Genomic DNA, 16,422 nt, shown 5'->3' with positions numbered 1-16,422 from the left:
ACAGGTTAAAGCCTATACAGATGCTGACTGGGCAGGTAATATAAATGATCGGAAGTCTACATCTGGTTACTGTACCTTTGTAGGTGGAAACTTAGTTACATGGAGGAGCAAAAAACAAAATGTTGTAGCCAGGAGCGGTGCAGAGGCTGAATTTCGATCGGTGGCTCATGGTTTTTGTGAAGTACTATGGATCAAAAAATTCATGCAAGAATTGAAGATTGCAGGCCCAACTCCAATGAAAGTTTATTGCGATAATAAGGCAGCTATTTCTATTGCTCATAACCCTGTTCTACATGATAGAACGAAACATGTTGAAGTGGACAAGCACTTTATTAAAGAAAAAATTGACAGTGGTGAGATTTGTATGTCCTATATACCTACCAAAAGCCAAGTAGCAGATGTCCTCACAAAGAGCCTACCCAAGAGACAGTTCGATGACATGGTGTGCAAGCTTGCTATGAATGACATATTCATGCCAGCTTGAGGGGGAGTGTTGAATATTATCACAGAATCAATCAGATTCTGTCTTGTTTGACTTATTGTAAATACTAATTAATTGTAATTAGCTGTATTAGAATTAGCATTTAAAGGGAGAATAAGTAGCATTTATAGATAGAATAATTTCTCCTATTTTCTGGCAAGACTAGCACACTGCCTATTCTATAAATACCTCCTATGTACTGTTTTACAGATATATGAATATAGAGCATATTTCTATATAAATAATAAAATAAAACTAGCGAAAATCGGGCTGTTACAACTCTCCCCCACTATAAGAATTTTCGCCCTCGAAAATTACCTGAAGGAAACAACTCCGGGCACGCAACCCTCATCCTACTCTCCGATTCCCAAGTGGTACTCTCACCCGTCGGTCCAACCCAAATCACTTTAACCAAAACGACCTCCTTGCCACGTAAACGCTTCCCTTCACGATCTTCAATCCTAACTGGCCAAGTCTCAACAGTCAAATTATCCCTAACTTCCAAATCATCCACTTGAATCACATGAGACGCATCATACACATATTTTCGCAACTGAGATACATGAAACACATCATGAAGATTCGATAAAGATGGCGGTAACGCAATCCGATACGCTACAACCCCAACCTTCTCAACAATCTCAAAAGGTCCAATAAAACGAGGAGTTAACTTCCGACACTTCAAAGCACGTCCAACACCAGTTACAGGATTCACTCTCAAAAACACATGATCTCCAACCTGAAACTCAATATCCTTCCTCCTCTTATCATGATAACTCTTCTGCCTACTCTGAGTCGCTCTCATCTTCTCTTGAATCATCTTAACCTTCTTGGTCGTCTCTTGCACAACTTCCGGACCTAACAAGGCACTTTCTCGTGACTCATACCAACACAAAGGAGTTCTACACCTCCGACCATACAAAGCCTCAAATGGTGCCATTCCGATACTAGAATGAAAACTGTTGTTGTAAGTGAACTCAATCAACGGTAAACATTCAATCCAACTGACACCTTGCTCCAACACACAAGCTCTCAACAAATCTTCCAAACTCTGAATAGTCCTCTCCGTCTGACCATCAGTCTGGGGATGATACGCAGAACTCAACCTCAACTTAGTTCCCAAAGCATCTTGCAAACTCTCCCAAAACTTAGAAGTAAACCTCGGATACCGATCCGACACAATACTAGAAGGAACACCGTGCAATCTAACAATCTGCTCAATGTAGACCTCAGCCAACTTAGCCACAGACATACCGGTCTTAATAGGAATAAAATGTGCTGAATTCGTCAACCGATCAACAATCACCCAAATCGAATCAAAACCCTTAACAGTCTTCGGCAACGCTCCAACAAAGTCCATTGATATACTATCCCACTTCCACTCTGGCACAAACAACGGTTGCATCAAACCTGACGGCTTCTGATGTTCAATCTTAGACTTCTAACACACCAAACAAGCATACACAAACTCTGCGATCTCTTTCTTCATTCCAGGCCACCAAAACAACCTCTTCAGATCCTGATACATCTTAGTCGCTCCTGGATGAATACTCAAACTACTTCTGTGACCTTCTTCCAAAATCTGCCTCTTAAGCTCAAGAACTCTGGTACACAAACACGATCACGAAACATCAGAACACCGTTCTCACCCAATCTGAAGTCCCCACCTTTACCTTGATTAACCAACACTACACGATCTACAAGTTCCAAATCTTCCTTCTGACCGTCCTTAATCTCTTCCAAAATATTACTTGTCAACTTCAACATTCCCAACCTCACACCATCCGGTGTCAATTCACTAACCAAACTCAAATCTCGGAACTGCTCAATCAACTCCAACTCTTTTACCATCAAAGCAGACATATGCAACGACTTCCTACTCAATGCATCAGCAACAACATTGGCTTTTCCAGGATGATAGCTCAACTGGAAATCAAAATCTTTAAGATACTCCAACCATCTCCTCTGCCTCATATTCAACTCCTTCTGGTCAAACAAATACTCTAAACTCTTATGATCACTGAACACTTCAAACTTAGAACCATACAGATAATGCCTCCAAATTTTCAACACATACACAACGGCCGCCAATTCCAAATCATGAGTCGGATAATTCTTCTCATGCACTTTCAACTGCCTTGAAGCATAAGCCACCACCTGACGATTCTGCATAAGCACACCACCAAGACCCATCTTAGAAGCATCACAATACACAACAAAAGATTCCTTCGGCTTCGGCAAAATCAACACTGGAGCTGAAGTCAACCTCTTCTTCAACTCTTGGAAACTCTTCTCACACTTAGCATCCCAAACATAAGCTTGTCCTTTCCGAGTCAACTGCGTCAATGGCAACGCCAACTTAGAGAATCCTTCAATGAACCTCCGATAATAACCTGCCAATCCAAGAAAGCTTCTAACTTCAAAAACAGACTTAGGTGATTCCCATTGCAACACTGCATCAACCTTCGACGGATCCACCGCAATGCCACCTTTAGAAATCACATGACCAAGGAAACTCACTTCCCGCAACCAAAACTCACACTTTGACAACTTAGCAAACAACTTATTCTCCTTCAAAACTCCCAACACCATCCTCAAATGCTCGGCATGCTCTTCTTCGGACTTTGAATACACCAAAATGTCATCTATAAACACCACCACAAAACGGTCCAGAAAAGGATGAAATATTCTATTCATATATTCCATGAAGACACCTGGCGCATTAGATACTCCAAATGGCATCACAGAATACTCATAGTGCCCATACCTCGTTCTGAACGCAGTTTTGGATATATCTTCCGCCTTCACTCTAATCTGATGATATCCTGATCTCAAATCAATCTTGCTAAACACCTCCGCACCAACCAACTGATCCATCAAATCATCAATCCTCGGAAGCGGATACCGATTCTTGATTGTCACCTTGTTCAACTGCCGATAATCCACACACAACCTCATGCTTCCATCTTTCTTCTTAACCAACAACACAGGAGCTCCCCACGGCGAAACACTTGGCCTGATAAACTGTTTCTCCAACAACTCTTCCAACTGCTTCTTCAACTCTCCCAACTCTGATGCAGACATCCGATACGGCGCAATCGAAATAGGACTCGTTCCAGGCACCAAATCAATTGTAAACTCAACTTCCCTCTCCGGCGGTAACTCGGTAATGTCGTCCGGAAAAACTTCTGGAAACTCCTGCACTACCGGCAAATCACCAACTCCTTTCTCACTACTCTCCTTCAAGGAAGCAAACATCATGAATACACAAGCTTCACCATCCAAAGACTTCTTCACTTGCTCCGCGGTCAAGAACCTTCTACCTTCCTTAGCTACCGACTTAGAAAACGTTACACTCTTGGTCAAACAATTAATGTTAACACCAAAAGTCAACATCCAATCCATACCAAAAATAACGTCCATATGCTTCAACGGAAGACACACAAGATCCAACTCAAAATCAACATTTCCAAAACTAACAGGACACTTAGCACACACTAAAGAAGTAGTCACCGATCCACTAGCTGGGGTATCGATAACCATCCCACGAGGCAACGGAGTCACAACCAAACCCAACCGCTCAACACAACTAACCGCGATAAAAGAATGAGTAGCACCAGTATAAATAATTGCAATCAAAGGAGTACTATTGATAAAACACATACCTCGGATGAGATTATCCGGATCCTCCACCTCTTCCGCATTCAATGCAAACACCTTGCCCACAGCCTTCCGCGGTTTGGTACACTTGGTGCTGATATGCCCCTTCTCACCACAATTGTAGCAAGTGATCTCCTTCTCCACATAAGTACAATCATAAGCCTTGTGACCCGCCTTTCCACACTTGTAACAACTATCACCCTTCTTGCAATCATTAGCAAAATGACCCAAAGTGCCACACTTGAAGCACCTCACCTCAGCAACATTCACCTTAGAACCTCCACCACCTTCTCTCTTCTTGCCTTTGTCTTTGTTATACGGCTTCCCAAATCCATGCCCCTTTCCTTTCTTCTCATTCTGAGCCTTGTAGTGATTAACCTTAGCTCTTCCAGCATCATCAAACATGCGACACTTATGCACCAAAGTGTCAAAATCACGGATCTCCTGAACACACATATACTGGTAGATGTCGGGCCTCAAGCCGCTCTCGAACTTCACACACTTGGAAACCATAGCATCCTCCGCATTGATGTACGGACAAAACCTCGAAAGTTCCTCAAACTTTGCCGCAACCACAACCACAAACAACTGAGCTTCTCTATCCAAAAGATACCTGGAGTATGCGGCTTCACCCCACTTAGCTCAGACCCGCCTAAAAGAACGAAACACCAGAACAAGTATCGACAGTACTTCCGTACATGTCGCATACAACGGGTAAAACAACTAACAGATAAGAACAACATCACAACAACGCAAGAACAAGTACCGAAGGTAACTCATTACCATTCGCATACTAACGGGGTAAATCAACAAACACTAATCTACTAGTCTAGACAAGACTGACCAAGGCTCTGATACCAACTTGTAACACCCTATTTCTATTAAGCGGTAAAACGCGCGAATACATCAGAAATATTCTAGAAATAGATACTACGTCTCAAAACAAACCCAACAATATCGTGCATATATATAATATCTCAACGATCACAGCGGAATTCAAATCATAAACTTCAACATATACATGCCATGGTCAATAAATCCTCAAATGAAAATACTTCAAATCCGACAAGTGGACAATAGCAACAACATAGCAACAGAATCCAAAACAACAAATAGACGCTAAGCCTAATCAGAGCCTAGATACTACGACACTGACACGACAACGGAGAAAGCTCCCGTCGTCCAAACATCCAACAAGCAAACTCACCAAGCGTCTAGTCCTGCACAACGTCTACCCATCCATACAGACAGGTAGGCGGTCGAAACCACTGGGGTAAGTATTACATTAATCATAATCAAACTATAATAGACAGATGTATAATTGTAAAAGAGTTCACAAGTATTTGCATGCATGTTCAACATCAATCATTCAATCATACAAGCAATACAAGTATACACTTACCACCCATCATTAACAATCTCAAAAACAATCATCTGACAATTCAATTTATGCAATGCGCCTAGACTTGACACATATATGCATGTGGTACCAAATCAACAACAATGGATGCAACAAAAACATCCAAGTAAGAGTACACCTCCTCTTACTATGTAAAAGTACACCTCCTTTTACATTTCAACAACAACAACATGATATGATGCATGGACATATAGCAATGACTCGATAATGCACAACTCCAACATAACAACTATCAAAACAATGTAAAATTACACCTCCTTTTACATTTCAACAACTCAACAACATTGCATTATCAAGAATCATGCCCATACATTCAACTATCATAGCTCACATAAGGTTCATCCACATTCATCATCATCAATTTACAATTCGTTTCCATTTACATCACATAAATCAAGTAAAATGGAATAACACAACAATTTATGATAAGCATCATTCTCAACCTTCCACAATCATTCAAACACAATTATTTAATCATATGTGACCATTCACAAAAGATTCATAAGACTTTAGTCCTTCAAGATTCATTTCTACTAAGTTCGTCTCCAAAAGTCACCTTTTAAAAATAATAGAAGTTATGAACCAAAACCAACTCTACAAGCTCAATTGCCTATGCCATGTATTCTCACAAGTCGCTTATAGGTGCAGTAGAGGATACATAAGCATTTCATCGGCCAAAAACAACGAATTCATAAAAATCACAAAGTTCGTCTCACTTTTCCACTTTTTACAAAATTTTCCATTTTCAAAGCAAAACAAGTTAGATCCCTCACATCATAGTTTAAATACTACTAAACACCTTAATTGAACTCATAAATTATAAGTTTCGAAGATTGGAAACAATCCATAAGGTTTGGGTCGACTTAGAAATAGTTATGCGGAATTTTCGTAAAATTTCACCAAGACCACCTTGGAGTATTTTCATCATAACTCAAAAACCAAGAATTATTTTCAAGTCAAACCAAAGCAATTGGAAAGCTAACAAAATTCTCTACAACTTTCATGTTTACACCAAAAACCAATTCAAAACAGAAACGTGCGAAAAAGACGCAAGAATGCGAAACAGGGAGTTCTGTCCTGTGCAACTCGCAACTGCGAGTAGCTCCCAGGAAGCCACTCCTGCTCGCATCCAACTCGCAGCTGCGAGTGCAGTGCGAGTTGTGACAGTAGTTTCGGGAAAAAGAGCCATTTTCACCCCAAAACCCCAATTTTGACTCCCCAATGCCCAACTTTGATTCCAAAGTTTGTTTAAACATTTCTAAACATGAAAAGACACACAAAATCATATACAACTTGCCCCAAAACATTCTCTTAACCAAAATCATCATTTGACCCATTTTCATGAAAACTTCAAATAAACAACACAAGTTCAAAATTATGAATACCCAAGGTTCAATTCTTCAACAGCATCATCTCACAACATCAACAGCAACTAAACATCATGGATTTACCACCAATTCAACAACTACAACATAATTCATCAACTATTTCACTCAAGAACATGTTGTATGTATATAAACCCATTTGGTCATGCAAATTCAACAACAACAACATAATTATCATTCAATTCACATACCCAAACATTGCATCACAACATAAGCACGAATTTCACCATTAATTTCACAAATAATCAATTATTCAAATAAGCACTTATGTAAGAAGTTAGGGTAGAAGCTACAACTAGGTGATTATGAGTAAAGACTAACCCCCTTACCTCTAACACCAAGAATCCTTAATTCAAGCTTCAATTTAGCTCCTAGATGGTGAATCTCCCTCTTGCCTCTAACCCTTGTTCCTACTCTTCTCTCTAGTTTCTATCTCTTCTCCTCTCCAATGAAATGAAATGAAATGAAAATGTTGTAACCCTATCTCTTCTCACCAACATTAGTTTATAAAGGCTCACTTAATGGGCTTATCTCACAACCTTAATGGGCCTAACCCATTTCTAATTCAACCTCAAAAATGTTACTACTCACTTACCGGTAAAATACAACACTAACGGTCACTTAACGGTAATTAAAATAATTACTACACCCTCTCTAGTAACTAGGTAAAATAATAACTTCCACTAAACACTAAAAAAATAACTTTCTGCAAAATTACAAAATTGCCACTGCCCTCAAAATGACCAAAATGCCCCTAAGTCCAAAATGACTAAAATACCCTTCTACACCGAATTCTACGAATCCCGACCAAAAATACACACAGAGGCAAATAATCACATAAGAGCACTTATAACACACATAATAAATAATAAAATAAAACTAGCGAAAATCGGGCTGTTACAGTTTCCATTAGTGCTTTTACTCAATATCAACATTGTAGTTCTATTTGCAGATAACATTATATATATATATATCAGTTCCAATGGTTGTTGGAATGGTTCTATTAGGTAGGTGAATCTGTAATGTATGAGTGATTTTGTTTCCATTTGAGTTTCTGCAATCTGTGTGTGGAAAATAGGATGAAAATTGAAAAACATGTATGTTACTGGATGTATTTTGAGTTTCTTTTACTGTTTATTCTTCTTCTTTTCTTATTCTTTTTCTTTGGTAACTTGTAATTTGTGTTTGTCTCATGGATCATTGAAATCCTCTTATAATGCTATAATGTTTAAAACTCTTTCCTTTGTTGATTTGATTCCCTTGTGACAGGTCACAGTATTAATATTTGTTCTACATGATCAAAACAAACCTTCCTCTGAGTCCTATTAGGCCTTGTAATATGACATAATCCTGATAGAATATAATTAATCAATGGTTGACTCATACAACCTATTCCAAGGCATTCAAAAGTACAGTTTGGGACCAGGAGGACTAATTTAAGGCCATTATAGGACGTCTTTAATTTCACATTTAGATCCCAAAAAAAGTTATTTCTAGGAAAGCAAATTCATTACTTCGGGATGGTAGTATTTTGGTTCAGTGTACTTGTTTTTAGTTGGCTTTTTGCATATATGGCATGCTGGTTTTTCTGCTTTTGTGGGCGATATTTGGTCCTTCATGGTAGTTGATTTCTGCTTGCATATTTTCTGTTTTTTAACAACTAGCTAATGTCGTTGAATGCTAAAGCATATGTTAGGATTTTTTTTAATAGATTCTTTGTTCTTCTTAGTGATTCTCATTTCTCGGATGGATTTTCAAGTGTTTGTTTCCACTATTTATTCTGGCATTATTTTACAACTTGTTTTGACGATTAATTCCAAGCATTATGTGAAGGTTGTCTTTATGTTCAAGCTTTTGCATCCTTGACATGGACGGATTTTGTCTTGTGACATATCACTTTACCCTCAATATTTAGTGCTTTTGTATCCATGAAAAAATTGTCCATTTTGCTTTGATCCAAGGACATTGTTCATCATTACATTATAGTTTCTAAAATCTATTGACATTCTCACTTATATCCAAGTTGCTACATGCAAAGTTTTACATAGTTTTGAAGTGTTTGAGGACGTAGTTTGATAGAATTTGAGGTGTTTACTTTGTTGTAGTTTTTTCACTACTTTCAGGGTCGTACCATTATAACTTGTAATTTATCAAGTAATTGCAGGTAGTACTAGAAGTCAAGCATTGACCTGCTCCACAGGAGTTGCCCTCGCTTCTTTCAATACAATGGAGTTGCTTTCCTAAGTTTAATATATTAAAATCATAAGTCCTTGACGCCATCTCTTTTTTGGAAAATAGACTTACTTTGAAGACTTCTGGTAGCTTATCTATTTTTTATGTGGTTTAGGTGTGTCTATTTTGGTGCCCAGGCTTTATTGTGGAAGAGTTCATTAGGGAGATGTTATTTCTTTGTTTGTTTATTGTTTTCACTTGGGCTGGTTTTCCCAAAGACATAATCAATTGTGTTATTGGCTCAGGCTCAGAAATTGTTTGGCAAAAGGTCCTACAAGAAGCTGACCTTTCTCCAAGAACTTGTTACTATAAGTTTCTTGTTTGGCTTTTCCTATTGTAATATTCTAATGTAATTGTTGTCGGATGTAAAATTGTTTGGACAATGTCATCTTATATGATGCATTCATTTTTTTTTTTTAAAATCAAGTTTTATCAATGAATTTAATACATTTTTTTACGCTTGATGTTGACATGCTTGATGTTTATATATATATCTTCAACAAACAATTTTTTATTTAAAAGTAGGCTTTAGTGACCGAAGTACAGACTTATTTATTTAAAGTTGGTCCTACAACCATTCTCTATGGTGGTTGCCAATACCAGTCTCATACATACACTTGTTAATTCTGTCACTAACTTGGTCACTAACGATCAGACGCGGATTTTACCGCCAACATTTAGCGACTAACAGATCACCAACTGAAGGATAACGGTCTCAAATTCAGTCGTTAAGTGGATTAGCAACATATTTTAATGCTATAGAGACTGAATAAACGGTCACTAAAACCAAGTTTTCAAGTAGTGACCAAAGTAACTGTAAAATCAATCATTGTTGAGTTCCTTTAAAAACAAATTTATTCCTTGTACACTAATAGTTCCACATAATGAAAGGAGCTACAATTCTTGCTTCAGAAACCATATTTTGGGAAGCACTTAAGATGTTCAAACTATCTTGTGCCCACTTCTCTACTTTTCTTGTTGCGCTGACAATGTGTGAATTATAAATACATCACTATAGACAATTTCGAACAAACTGCAAAGGTTATTTTTGACCCTAGTACCTTGATGGGGTCATACATTTTTGTAATTGGATAGAGATGAAGAGTAAAAAATCATGCCACTGATACTCCAAGGGGGATTTACGATTGTTTGCCAACACACGATGCTTCATGCTTTTGAATCTGTCATTAGACATCAACTCTGTTATTGAAACAAAACAAAAATTCCACTTTCATCCAAATATTTTTTCATGAATATAAATAAATTTGCAGTCATGCAAATTCTGAAACACACAAGAACCCAATGATATGCATAAGAGTTTTGCATGATTAATTCTAGTGGAGTGAATTACGATGACATATATACTTGATGTTTAAATCCACCAATACATTGAGCATAACACAATATCAGTTATTATGCAAAACAAAAGTAAATAAAAGGATGATGCAAGTCATGCTCAAAACTTCAAATGCAAGTGCATGCTCAAAAATTGTGTCACAAATAATGGCTTGATGCCTTTCTCATTGTTATTTCTTGTGTATATATAGAGGTTACAAGGCTATACATATAATTACACTAAATAATATATAATTACACTAAATAATTACAATTATTAGAAACAAATCAATTTCTGATTTATCTAATAAATATAATAAAGAGAACAAGTCAACTCCTTATTCACATCCCCCCTCAAATTGATGCGGCTGGTCGATGAGCATCAATTTGCCAACAAGAAACTGATGACGTGGGCGCGGAATAGCCTTGGTAAGAATATCTGCAATTTGCAACTGAGTACTGACATGAGGAAGGGATATTAGTCGGTCATCATAGGCGTCACGGATTGAATGACAATCAACTTCGATATGCTTGGTGCGCTCATGGAAAACAGGATTTGCAACGATCTGGATGGCACTTGTATTGTTAGCATAAAGTGAGGTTGACTCTGTCTGAGGAAATCCAAGTTCAGCCAAAAGACCACGAAGCCAAATTATTTCTGAACAAGCTGCAGACATGGCACGATACTCAGATTCAGTAGAAGATTTAGAGACTCGTGCTTGTTTCTTACTTTTCCATGAAATCAATGAAGAGCCAAGAAACATGCACCAACCAGTAACAGAGCGTCGAGTATCAGGGCATCCTGCCCAATCGGCATCACTATAAGCACTCAACTTAGGAGAATTTCCAATGGAAAAGAATAGGCCACGGTGAGAGCTTCCCTTCAAGTAACGAATTATACGGCGAACTGCTGCCAAGTGAAGATGGCGCGGAGAATGCATGAATTGACTAACTTGTTGAACAGCAAAAGATATGTCAGGACGAGTAATGGTCAAATAATTAAGACTTCCCACAAGTTGTCGATACAATAAAGGATCAGGCAAGAGATCACCATTATCACGATGATATTTAACATTAACCTCAAGAGGAGTATCCACTGGATTAGCCGATTGGAGACCCGCCATGGAAATCAAATCTGAGGCATACTTGTGTTGATGGAGGAAGATACCCTTGGATGTAGAATGAACCTCAAGACCAAGAAAATAATGCAGGTTACCAAGATCTTTCATATGAAAGGACACATGTAACTGTTCTTTAAGTCTCTGAATGGAAGCATTATCAGAACCAGTAATAACCATATCATCAACATATAAGAGAAGCAAAACAATTCCTGTAGACGTCCTATGAATAAATAGAGATGAATCATATTGAATTTGACTAAAAGAGAACCCAAGTAGAGTGGAGCGGAATTTTTCATACCATGCTCTAGACGCTTGTTTCAAACCGTATAAAGAGCGTTTGAGCTTGCATACACCCTTAGATGACGAGAATAAACCTTGAGGAGGTGTCATATAAATATCTTCAGTCAGGTCACCATGAAGAAAAGCGTTCTTGACATCCATTTGATGAAGAGACCACCCATTAGAAGCAGCAATGGAGAGTATTGTGCGAACAGTTGTCATTTTGGCAACCGGTGCAAATCTCTCATCAAAATCAATTCCATATTTCTGCTTGTTTCCTAAGGCAACAAATCGAGCCTTGTTACGGATGAGAGATCCATCAGAATTCAGTTTCACAGAATACACCCATTTGCAACCTATGGGTTTGATATCAGGTGGACAAGAGACAATATCCCATGTAAAATTCTCTTGAAGTGCCTGAAGTTCCTCATTCATTGCTTTAATCCAGCGAACATCTTTAACAGCCTGTGAGTAACAAGTAGGAATGGATATGCTAGAGAGTGAGGCAGTCAAGGAAGTATGTTTGGAATCATACCTGTCTGGTGAAAATCTATCTGGTGCTCGAGATGTTCGACCAGAACGTCTTGGTTCGACTGGCTCAGGATCAGGTGGCGGCTCAGTGTCGGGAGGGGCAGTGGGAACCTGTTGTATGCGTTTTCTGACATATGAAAATCCTGGCTTATAACGTTCTATAGATTGAGGCATAATAGGAAAATTGGGAAGAATAGCAATATCATTTATGTCAGGAGAAATAGAATGAAACATGAATTGATTGTCAAAAAATGTAACATTCCTTGAAACACGGAAGCGATGATTAGAGACATCATAACACACAAATCCTTTATGAGAGTTACTATACCCCATAAATGCACATTGAACAGATTGTGCTCCAAGCTTATGCCTTTCAAACGGAGGTAGGTGAACAAAACATACACACCCAAAAGTATGTAAATCACTATAATCAGGATGAGTTTTAAAAAGACGAAAGAAAGGAGAATCAAACTCAATAACCATAGAAGGAAGACGATTAATCAAGAACACAGCTGTGGAAAGAGCCTCTACCCAATAACGGGGTGGCGCAGAAGCTTGAATAAGTAAAGAGCGTGTCACATCAAGCAAATGACGATTCTTTCGCTCTGCCAGACCATTTTGTTGGGGGGTATTTGGACAAGATCGTTGAGACAAGATCCCCTTTTGTTGAAGGTACTCCTAAAACTCATGACATATATTCACCACCAGAGTCAGAGCGAAAAATTTTAACACTTGCTTGAAATTGAGTTTCAACATATGTCAAAAATTTCTTAAACATAGAAAACACTTCAGACTTGGATCGAAGAAAATATATCCAAGTAAAACGACTGTAATCATCAATAAATGTGACAAAATATTTATAGTGAGCATGAGAAGCTATAGGAGACATTCCCCACACATCACTATGAATCATATCAAAACAATTGGATGCACGATGAGCACCTGATGGAAAAGGAAGTGTTTTACTTTTAGACAATATTCAAACAGGACATGAAACAGATGCAGTACAATTGACTTGTTTATTTCCCAACAAACCAGTTTTAAATAAATGAGACAAAACAGTAGAGTTTGGATGGCCCAATTTTCTATGCCAATCCTCATAAGAATTCAAAACATTATTACAAGCAAAAGATAAATGACTAGAAATAAATTGAAGCGGAAACAATCTTCCCACTTTAGGCCCCTTCGCGATCACCTTCCCCGACACCTGTTCCTACACAAGACAACCATCACGAGAAAAATTAACATTACAACTTTTATCCACCAATTGACCAACTGACAATAAATTAGAAGCAAGTATGGGTGATACAAGCACGTCACGAAAATCGGAATTGATGTCACCAACATCAGTGATGGAGAGGTTATTACCATCAGCAATTTGAATTTGTTGATTACCATGATAAGAATGTAAATTGTGCAAGTATTCAGAGGAACCCGTCATGTGATTGGATGCACCAGAATCAAGAAACCATGGACGAGAAACATTAGGAGACTTACCATGAATTCCCATATTTGATAGAGCAACAAGTACCATTTGTTGAATCATTTCAGGCTGTAGAGAACCACCATCAGATGCACTAGTAATAGAAGGAGCCGCTGCAGAGCTAGTAGTGGCATGTAAAGCTTGTGTCAGATATTGTGTTCGCTGTGGAGGACGGATGGGACAATCAAAGATAACATGACCATTTTGTTTGCAGTATTTGCAAAACTTAATGGTACAGCTGCAAGCAACATGTCCAAATTGTTTGCAGGTGAAACATTGTACTTGTCGCATATCACGTCCCTTACCTCTACTTTGAGCAGCATATGCAACTGGCACTGGTTCATATATGAAAGCATCATGAGACATGGTTCCTTGAGTAAGGAGACGTTGTTCCTCCCTAAGAAGTTCACCAACACAAGTATCCAAAGAAGGAACAAGATTTCGATTCAGCAAAGTACCTCTAACTACCTCAAATTCCGGAGGAAGCTTCATGAGAAATTGATCACGCCTACTAGTGTTGTAGACCTCTTGGACAGCCGCGAGAGAAGCCTTGGGAACATCAGCATGTATAATAGCAGAGTGTTCTGTCCACAGGTTCAAAAAACCAGAATAAAACTCTTGAACAGACAAATTACCTTGTTTGTAATTGGCTATCTCTAACTCCAACTGAAAATGCTTGGCCGCATTATCTTGATTATAAATACGCTTCAAATAGTTCCACATCTCTTGAGCAGTTGAAAAGGAACGCAGATTATTAATCATCTGGGGATCAATGGAACTGAGAATCCAAGTGATAATTTGAGCATCTTTGTATTCCCACTCTTCTAAAGCAGCTTTTTCTGTCGGTGCCTTAGAGACATCATCGAGGTGACTACATAATTTGTTTCCTTTGATATACATCCTAAACCGAAATTCCCAAGCGGGATAATTTTTTCCGATAAAACGGACACAAAAATCTTTTACTTTTTCGGAAGTCATGTTAACCGTGTTTCAAACCAAAAAAATAGAGACCTAGAACCAAAGGAAAGGTACACCGGTAGTGACACGTGAATAATCCACAAACAAACGGTGGTCTTGACTAGAAAAAGAACCAAGAAACGTTGAATAATTTTCTAGCACAAGGGGAATCACGTAAGTGATGGAAAGAAACAAGAAAAGCCCAAAAAGATTCAATAGACCAAGTGACGGCTAGAAGCAAGAATTCATAGAACGAACTAGGAATCAATGGAAAAAGAAATTTTGATTACCCAATGACGGCTAGACCTAGAACAAGAAAGACGTAAAAGCAAAAACTGTGGATCGCAACTAGAGTGATACCATGTCACAAATAATGGCTTGATGCCTTTCTCATTGTTATTCCTTGTGTATATATAGAGGTTACAAGGCTATACATATAATTACACTAAATAATATATAATTACACTAAATAATTACAATTATTAGAAACAAATCAATTTCTGATTTATCTAATAAATATAATAAAGAGAACAAGTCAACTCCTTATTCACAAATTGATCACTCATATCTTTGAATTTTTATTTGCTCATATTCAATAAATCATATTTCTTAAATATGACCATTCATTTGTGAAAAAAATATAATACTATGACAATTCACTCACTCATTGTATTCATACTAATCCTAGCCAGAACAACTTGAAGCTTTGAATTGTTTATCTTTCATGGACTTCGCAAAAGATTTATGAGTTTTCAATGAAGGTGGCATAAAGATGTCATTGGTCTTGTCAGATTCACGGGCAGCCACTAACCTCTTTCAGACATCCAATTTCCCAGTTGCCCATTGGGATATATGTGCCTACATTTCCTTTTGAATCTGATCCATCTAAAGTTAGAACAGACACCGCAAACCATGAAAAACCTTAAGCGATGTATTCCAGCTGAACAAGCAGAGAAACAGTCAAACTCAAGTCATAAAAAGTGTAGGAGGGGAATTTGGAATTTTAAATATCAGTAAAGCATTAATATGCAAACCATATATCGGTCAACATGTCCTGTACAGATAATATCCATTAGGCCAACTTGTTTCGCATTGCAAATTTTGCAGCGAGCATGTGTCATCTGCACCACCAAAAAAAATATTCACATAATTTAACAGATAACAAAAAGTGACCTGCATATGTTGTCGCTGATCAGGCTCATTCTTGGATATTTCATTGGCAGTCAAAACCTCGTGTAGTTCAAATATTCATTAAATAACCACAAAATAACTAGATTAATCTTTCGAACATTACTAGAAAGAACTTGTTTGTTGAAGCAATAACTATTTCATGATATGTTTCAGTTAAAAACCAAACAACACATGAGGTTTTCAATTTCAAAAATATCCTTTGCCCTTTTTCTAAAGCACAAGCAGTTTTATAAAAGAGCATTCTGATAAACTTATCTAACCCTCAAATCATTTTAAGATGTAACCGCTATTCATTTATTAAGTTCATCACAATACAATCTACCTTCAAAAGATTCCAGAAAATAATA

General features: G+C 37.8%; 1 protein-coding gene and 1 long non-coding RNA gene across 2 annotated transcripts; both read right to left on the bottom strand.

Moving 5' to 3' along the window:
• Positions 1-5,109: 5,109 nt before the first annotated feature.
• Positions 5,110-7,356, bottom strand: LOC146915690 (uncharacterized). Its single transcript, XR_015013410.1, has 2 exons — positions 7,276-7,356; positions 5,110-5,372 (listed from the first exon to the last, which is right to left on the bottom strand). It is a non-coding gene; the product is annotated as an uncharacterized LOC146915690 (long non-coding RNA).
• A 6,166-nt stretch (positions 7,357-13,522) lies between these two features.
• Positions 13,523-15,431, bottom strand: LOC146915689 (uncharacterized). Its single transcript, XM_085718041.1, has 2 exons — positions 13,942-15,431; positions 13,523-13,657 (listed from the first exon to the last, which is right to left on the bottom strand). Exons 1-2 carry the CDS (start codon positions 14,903-14,905, stop codon positions 13,620-13,622), a joined length of 1,002 nt encoding a protein of 333 aa, XP_085574167.1. The 5' UTR covers positions 14,906-15,431; the 3' UTR covers positions 13,523-13,619.
• Positions 15,432-16,422: the final 991 nt, after the last annotated feature.

Source organism: Medicago sativa, chromosome 6 (genome assembly GCF_051527215.1).
Source record: "Medicago sativa cultivar Bolivia chromosome 6, Bolivia_mono, whole genome shotgun sequence".
NCBI classification, from domain to species: Eukaryota; Viridiplantae; Streptophyta; class Magnoliopsida; order Fabales; family Fabaceae; genus Medicago; species Medicago sativa.
This window is presented reverse-complemented; position numbering and strand designations above follow the sequence as displayed.